At 44.5% G+C, this 8,395-nt stretch overlaps 1 protein-coding gene across 2 annotated transcripts; it reads left to right on the top strand.

Moving 5' to 3' along the window:
- Positions 1-529: 529 nt before the first annotated feature.
- LOC128264175 (gamma-tubulin complex component 2 homolog) lies at positions 530-5,286 on the top strand. Of its 2 annotated transcripts, XM_052999545.1 has the most exons (8): positions 530-888; positions 1,018-1,173; positions 1,238-1,601; positions 1,673-2,194; positions 2,262-3,307; positions 3,395-3,716; positions 3,912-4,022; positions 4,835-5,286. In XM_052999545.1, the coding sequence occupies exons 1-8, from the start codon at positions 833-835 to the stop codon at positions 5,051-5,053; spliced, it is 2,796 nt and encodes a 931-aa protein (XP_052855505.1). In that variant the 5' UTR covers positions 530-832; the 3' UTR covers positions 5,054-5,286. The 2 variants fall into 2 exon arrangements, with proteins under 2 accessions (XP_052855505.1, XP_052855506.1); XM_052999546.1 differs by lacking the exon at positions 3,912-4,022 and having other exon boundaries at positions 532-888.
- The last annotated feature ends 3,109 nt before the right edge of the window (positions 5,287-8,395 follow it).

The raw sequence follows: 8,395 nt of genomic DNA on the forward strand, positions 1-8,395 counted from the left end.
AGAGAAATAAAAATACATTTGCGTCAAAAATGGCGACTCTTCACGGAATTAAAAAAAAATTTTCACAGGCAAGCAAGAACGCATTAAAGCAAATGTTATAGTTTGAAATTTTACAATTGCAGACTATTTGATTAAAATTTTTTATATTTTATGAGAATCAAATGTTAAAACACATATTACGCACAATTTTAAACAATCTTGATTTGTTTTATAGCTGGGTAATTCATTTGGTGGTTACCTAGTAAAAACACGCATTTATATAATTGTTCTTAGAAATGTTTTAAACAGTTGTAGATCATAATATTATAATAAATATTTAGTAATATAACCATACTTATCCTAGATGAGCGGAAGAATATAGCTGATGATGCTTTTAGAGTCTAGTGAGTTTTTAATTAGGTTTATATTATTAGTTGATTAAATAAATAATTTGCGTTTGGTGTCAATATTCCGCCAGAAGGACATTCATGTCTAACAAACGAACTCTGCTGAACGCGCCCACTTTTCTACCGTGACCAGTGTTACCACAGCCTAAAAAATTAAATATCAACTGCCGTGTTGTGATGCAAACTTGCTGCGAGTTGTTTACGCCGCTTTTATTTGATTTTATTTGCTAGCCGCGACATGGCGACCAACTAAAATGAGTGTCTGCACTGCTACAAAGGATCAAATAAGGAAGGAGACAACCGGTAGCTGACAACCCTGTTCCCTCACTCAACCGAAACAAAAAAGGAGAGCCACTCGAAATTTCACTCGATTTTTGGCGATTCGGCTGGCAATTAACTGTAAATAACGAAGGAATAGCGCAAAACTGTAAATCGCAACTGCAGCGATGAGTAAAACCGATCCGGTGCGCCAAGTGCTCGCCAATTTGATTCTCGAGACGGAGTGAGTGATTGTCTGCACAGGTGGCCAGTTTGTTAGACGGCGCTAAATAGCTTCTCCCCTCTTCTTCTTCTTCTTCTTCTTCTTCAATTTCCTTTTTGGCATCCTCCATCTTGGGAACGACATCGGCAGGGCGCCCTATACCCCGGACGGCATCCTTCGAGAGTTCCTGGCCATCCACGATAAGCGCCTGTCCGTCAACGAGCTGCTCAAGCTGCTGATAACCATCAGCGTGAAGAGGCCCAACTTCGAGGAGGTGACCGCCGAGATAAGGCTGATTCTGAAGAGGTGAGTCTGGTGGGGCTCCTGGCTGTGGCAATCTCTATCTCCTCCATCCGCGCATCCCCTTCAGGAAGGACCCTATGTACGCACTGCTCGTCTTCGCCGAACGATACAGTGAAGACGGTCTAAGCCTCCGTTCCAGTCCGCAGAGCAACGATATGACGTCAGTGACTAATTCGCCACTTCGGGGCAAGGCCTTGCCGGATGTGCATGCCTCCATGGCCTCCGTGGCCTCCGTTTCCACTGCCTGCACCTCCCGAGGAAATCTGGCCGATACAGAGTCTCAGGGCATTCCCACTTCGACTCCGGTGAACAGCAGAAGGTCCGGCGACCCCGAGACCAGCTCCAGCGGCGGAGTCTTCGCCAGGCGGCGCACCTTGCAGCCGCAACGGCACCAGGGGTCAAGCAAGGAGGAGCGCGACGATTTGAGTTTGGTAAGATCTCAAGAGCTTAAGAGCTTGCCAGCCAACTAATTCTCTACCAATCTAATCACAATCACAATCAGATCAAGGAGCGAGTGCTGAATGCCGTGTCCAGCCCATCGATGAGCACCTACCGCTCGCTAACCAGTGAAGCAGCCAGCGGCAAAACGGCCAGCACTCTCAACACAGCGGCGATTCCTGTAGTAACGCCAACAGGCGTCCCCGACGAGTACCGCACTAATTTGTTGTGGGACTACTACAAGGTGGACGCGAACCAGCTCCCCAAGCCAGAGCTCGCAGCCATGCCGTTAGTCAGCCAACAGCAGGTGATTCTCGATGAGCTGCTGCACTGCCTCACGGGCGTGCGCGAGAACTTTGTGGTGCCCATTGCGCCCGATCCGAATCGCGTGGGCCTGGCCAGGTACGAGACGGTTTTCACCGTACACGCGCATCTGGACCGCTCGCTGGCGGAGCTGGTGCAGGAAGTCTTGCCACTGGCCTCGCACTTCATGGGCATCCAGAAGATCGTCACAGCCACCGACGGCCAGGGTCAGGTCATCGATTCGCTGAATGAGGCGCTGCAGGAGCTTACCTACGACTTCTACGTAAGAGTTTTGCATCCCTGTCTTCAGCAAGTGCCCAACTAACTGATCACTCTCGTCCCGAATCTAGTTGTTGATGGTCCAGGCCGAACAGGAGCTGCGCCATCAGCAGCTAACCATACAGAAGCTGCTCTACTACATGCAGCCGACGCTCTGGGTAATGGAGGAGATCTGGACGACGTTGGTGGACATTCAGCTAAACGGGCACCGGGGTGCCGCAGTGCTGACACTCCTGCACGAGCGGATCAAGCGGCTGGAAGGCGACCGGTCAGCCCAGAAACTGATCATTGGGTTGATGCGCAAGGCGGCCGAGCCGTATATGCAAATGCTAAAGCTCTGGATCCAGAAGGGCGTAATCGTGGACCGCAACCAGGAGTTCCTCGTGGAGGACAACGAGGTGATCCACCGCGATGAGCTGCCCGAACACTATTCGGATGACTACTGGGAGAAGCGCTACACCGTTCGACGCGACCAGATACCAGCGTTCCTGGAAAAGTACTCGGACAAGATCCTTCGCACCGGCAAGTACCTCAATGTGATCCGGCAGTGCGGCAAGCGGGTGATGCCCACACAGCAGATGCACCTTGAGTTCGACCCGACCAGCGAGCGCCACGTAACCGTGATCAATGACGCCTACTATTTCGCCGCGCGAATGCTGCTCGACGTGCTGCTGACGGAGAACGACCTGATGGGCCACCTGCAGTCGGTGAAGCGCTACCTTCTGCTCAACCAGGGCGACTTTTCCATGCAGTTCATGGACGCCTGCGAGGACGAGCTGTCCAAGAACGTCGATCAGGTGCTGCCCATGACGCTGGAGAACCTGCTGGGGCTCACCCTACGCCTCTCTTCCGCCCGCAACGATCCCTACAAGGACGATCTGCACTGCGAGCTGCTGCCCTACGACCTGGTCACGCAGATGTCCAAGATCATGAACCAGAAGGAGGAGTACTGGCAGGCACAGCAACGTCTCGACCTCAGCGGCCTGGAGTGCTTCGCCTTCAACTACGAGGTTAAGTGGCCCGTCTCGCTGGTGCTCAACCACATCGCCATCTCCAAGTACCAGATGCTCTTTCGCCAGCTCTTCTACTGCAAGCACGTGGAGCGTCAGCTTTGCAAGTGGGTTTATTGTTCTTGTCCCCCCTTCATCCGTTCATCCCAAGTTCCCGCTGATTATATGCCTTAACGCTCTTCTTTTGTCTGCAGGATTTGGAAGGAAAACGCTATTGCCAAAAAGTTCTCGCCGCAAGCGGCTGAACTTTATCGGTCGGCTTTCACGCTGCGCCAGCGCATGATGAACGCCATCCAGAACCTGGAGTACTACATGATGATCGAGATTATCGAGCCCAACTGGCACATCTTCATCGAGAAGATGAAGAACGTGGAGAATGTGGACAACGTGCTGCGCTTGCACCAGGACTTCCTCGACTCGTGCCTCAAGAACTGCATGCTGACGGAGTCCTCGCACCTTAACCGCGGCATTTTCAAGCTCTGCAAGATCTGTCTCAAGTTCTGCGAGTTTATCCAGGTGAGTCCACCAGCTAGGCGCTATCCAACTGGCTAAGTTATCCCGCCGTGCCCGGCGTTATCCCGCTGCTTCTCCTGTACAACTTTCTTGTCTTGTTCTTTGCTCTGCTTTTAAACACTCTGTCTTTTCCGTCTACCAATGTACCAATCTACCCCAATTCCCATTCCAATGCCGAATCCGAATCCGCCTTCTCAGCGCTCGCAGCGTTTCTTCCTGGACGCCGAGCTCAAGTCGATGGTATGTGATAGCACCTACGACAGCGCGGACAGCTCCGATTCCGAACCGGAGAGCTCGCACCGGCCCCAGGTATTGTGTAGGCTTGTGCTCACCTTATTCGTTTCAGTTTCTGCGATTTGTTTACCTGTACTTCTGTTGGCGGTGGCCCCCGGTTCCACTTTGCTCCCAGGGGAGTCTAGCTGGATCGCATTTCAGCCTGACCCCGATTCTAAATAACCTTCTTATTTCCATGATTGCATGTTTTTCTATTTTGTTTAGTAATATTTGATTTATTATTTTTTTCTCCCGTTCATAAGTGCATGAAATTAAATCAAATCGTAATAAGTTTTTTTTTACAAATATAAGCAATTTATTTTATAGTTTCACCCACAAAAAGTACAACAACAGTAGATTGTCGTTTGATTTATGCCCTCAATTCTGCAGTACTTATTACGGAGATTTCTCCGTAAGAAACATCACATCCTATCGTTTAAGTTTAAATCAAAATGACATCATTTGTTAATCAAATTTAATAATTACATTTTGTCATAAATGTCAGGGTAAATATGCTTCGGAGGCAGTTATTTGTTTAGCTTTATTGATCTGAAACAAAATAAAATAAAAAAAAAATATACTTGAAGTTGATAACATAACCTATCGTTTTAAATTTTTTTAACTTCTTATTTTTTGGTAGTGTTAATAGTTCAGAGCGCCTTTACCAAATATATATTAATATGTGTCGTATTTTATAGAGATATGTTATTAGAAGTTTATTAGATTCCTTTCATATCTTTTGTACCCGGTTAAGCGGATTCTAATTATGTATACGATTTTTTATTCATTAACTTATGCAACTTATTTTGTCAAAATAAATAACTTGTGTTTTTTGTGTACTCTGACAGTTGGAAAGCTCTTTGGATCCGGCGGATACGTTTTCCGAGCGGGTGAGGCGTTTTGATCTGGAGTTCACCGGCCTGCTTATATCGTTCCTTAAGCAAATCACACATATGGCAAGAAAGAACACCGCCGATCGATTCATGAATCTCGTGCACCGCATTAACTTCAATGCTTTCTACTCCGATCAAATGGATAAGCTTTGTGTGAAGGATGCCATGGGCTAAGCCAAGTCTTCAAACAAAACGTGGATGTGGAAAGCAGAAAAGACAAAAAAAAAGTATTAGATAAATGAATATAACAATCATAAATTACACATTTACCTAGAATGTTTAGCCATCATTCCCGCATGTCTTCTAATTTGCCATCCAACTAAGCACTTAAATTGTTTTTCGTTTAGTTGTAAAAAAAAAAAAAAAATTCGAATATTTATATTTAAATAAACCCAATCGAAATTGGAGTCGCTGCCGTTTGCGTCTACACAATTGCATTCAACGTCACTGGACACGGTTTTCAAGGGCAACGTAAGCCAGAGGCGTAGAATGCTGGCTGTGCCGCCGACTTTGGGGATTCACTTCCGTTCCGTCCTTTTTGCCGCGATCGACTCGACCCGATCCTCACTGTAATACCTATCGCATGTACCTAAATGACAGCTGAGACTTGAGTTCCAGCTGCAACAATTTGTTTGTCCTAGTTTTGTGGTATCCTGGTGGCCTGCTACTTCTCCTGGGATCTGGTTGTTGCATCTCCCGGGATACCTCTGCTCCTGCGGTAAATATATACGGGGGTGGCATAGAAATCACTGAACTGAAATTAAACTCGCTTATAAATATTAAAAACCAAAATTTAAAAAAAAAGCATTAAAAAAAAGAAAGAACGCTTTAGTCAAGTTTCCCGAACATAAGATACCCATTACTCAGCCAACAAACTTAAAACTAAATATTCCCCCGTCTGCCGCACTGCATGGCCAACACTAGAATCCAAGAGCGTGCAGAATATGTATACTTTATAGGGTCGAAATCGCTTCTTTCTACCTTTTACTTCTTTTCCACGAATGCAATATACCCTTTTACCAAAGAATCTGTAATACAGATATTTATAATAAATAGTCTATTATATGGAGTCTGCTTTTACGGGCATACAAATTTATTGGGTTAAGAAACAATTCTTTTTCCTTCCATTGTGGGTTAAAGGAAGTCATTTAAATTTAAATAGTTGAATACATTGAATGAGACATCTATAATTATAATTATATATTGAGCAGGAAGTTGTATGCTTTGATACGGTTCCAATTCTCGTTAAAAAATATGCCAATTTGAATTTCATGTATTATTTGTGTCCGATACTCAATGTTTTCTCCGCTTTTGAGGGACAGACTGTCCGAGTGGACAGGCTGAGAGGCACACACATCGCACATACGCCCCCTTACACACCCACAAAAGCCAATTTCCAGGCAAGTTGCATATGTAGTGCAAAGTCTGTTGGCCACATACATATACATATACATATACATATGCATATATGCATATGTATGTATGAATGTGCATACATATATGTGCTGCAGATATTGGAGTATATAAATATACAGTCGCTGGGGCACATGGGTGCGTCTGTATGTTCGCCATTAGCCGTCATCAATGTCCAACCGTCATCTCTATAACATCTCCCGCATCTCCCCACCCGGCAGTTTCCACCTGCCCCCCCCCCCCCCCCCCCCCCCCCTGGAATCCAACCCTCCGCTCCACAAGCAATTGGCAATTTAAGCTCGCATGAATTATCGACAATCAATTATGGTTTTTGGCCATGTCGCTCTCCGGGCTTCATTCTCCAGTCTCCAGCCTCCATCCTGTGTTCTGGTCTCGAACAGACGGACAGCTGGACAACCGGACAGCTGGACAACCGGACAGCTGGACAACCGGACGAACCGAACAGTCGGAATGGCCGGTCGGGGTGTGCCAGTGTGCGACTGTGCGCGCCTGTATATGTTAATTAATCAAAAGCCCATCTATCTATCGATTCGGCATTTACAGACATATGCAAATTAAAAGCGTACAAGCAGCTCATTAATGCGCGCAGAAAAGCGCCAATAACAAATGCGCTGATAGCAACAACTATAGCGACATCCGATATCAAAAGAAAACAACATAAATATCGCTTTAAACACAGAGATTTCACTTCAATTACGTTTCCCCACTTTTTTAACTCACAGTTTTTGCCCGAAATGCTCATACCAAACGGCTCCTTGGATCCGCAAGAGCACCACATCAATTTACCAAATTATAATTCAAGTGTTTACTATACTCTTGACCAACCTTCATTGTTGCTGGATGAATTTTTTTTAATTGCATTTTTGTGGGTTACGAAATTGGAAAATAAGCTTAGCAGTTACTGCAACTTGTTTCTTCTTCATTTATGAATTTCGAAATTTTTTCTTTTTCTTAGGAATTTTAAAATACAAAGTACTTTCATCAAGAGGGTTTCTATAATCTTTGTATTGTTTCAAATAATACATTTTGGTTTAACGATTTATAAAATCTAAAACATACTTTTGTATTGGAAATGGAAATTAATGAAAATAATAAATAATTCAAAACCTTATGTCATCTTTAATGTCTGTAAACCAATTTAAAGAAAATCGTGTCAAAACTTGTTAAAAAAAAATAAATGAAGGCATTAAATCCCCAAGCATTCAACTTTCTTTAGCGTAAGGAAATTATTCCGCTTTAAATTCGTGGGGGTTGCTAACAGTTTCTATTTCAAACGTGCATGTCCAATATCCAATATTCTACTGCATCGAAAATTACATTGGGTTTTTGGTGCAAGGCAAGAGTGTAAAAAGTAAAAAATAACTTTTTAACGAAAATTGAATTAGATCACAGCGACGCACAATAAACTGCTTAATACACAAGAGATACGGTCGTTTTACAGACTTTCCTAATGACATTTTGAAATTAATTCAAAATGGATTGACAAATATTCTATGGTTATTAAAAAAAGGATCTGTAAACTTTAATTATGGTTTAGTTCTGATTCACTAATTGTACAACACTTTTCACTGGTAAATGTAATCTTCGGTATATGAAAGTGATTATAATAATGATACAAATTTTTGATTATACATATTACGCGCACCTTTAAATGAAATGATGATTTGACCAAGGCACGGATTCGACGACGTGAATATCTCACCGATTATCGATTGCAGGAAGGTGCGATACTCGCGTGATCGAGTCCAGACCCTGGAGGGGAATGGATGGGTCACGATCTGTCGGTCTGCTGGTCAGTGCAGGGCTCCGCCATTGATGAAAACTAATCCAATGCAGCCGGCTCGCCATTGGAGGTGCCCTCACCAATGGCGAGGCGATGCTTTGTGCAGATGTTGATCGTATGTTGATGGTGTGGTGTGATGCAATTCGAAGGATCCGGAATCTCTGAGTGTAAGCCACCACCACATCCGTATCGCAAACAGATCACATACTGGGTGTAGGCAGTGCTTAAATTCAAGAATTCAACTGCCAAATGCTTGTAGTCCTGGTTTACTGGAAGTTTATGGTAGCTAACTTCAGAAA

The sequence above is a fragment of the Drosophila gunungcola genome, unplaced genomic scaffold (assembly GCF_025200985.1).
Source record: "Drosophila gunungcola strain Sukarami unplaced genomic scaffold, Dgunungcola_SK_2 000060F, whole genome shotgun sequence".
Taxonomy (NCBI): domain Eukaryota; kingdom Metazoa; phylum Arthropoda; class Insecta; order Diptera; family Drosophilidae; genus Drosophila; species Drosophila gunungcola.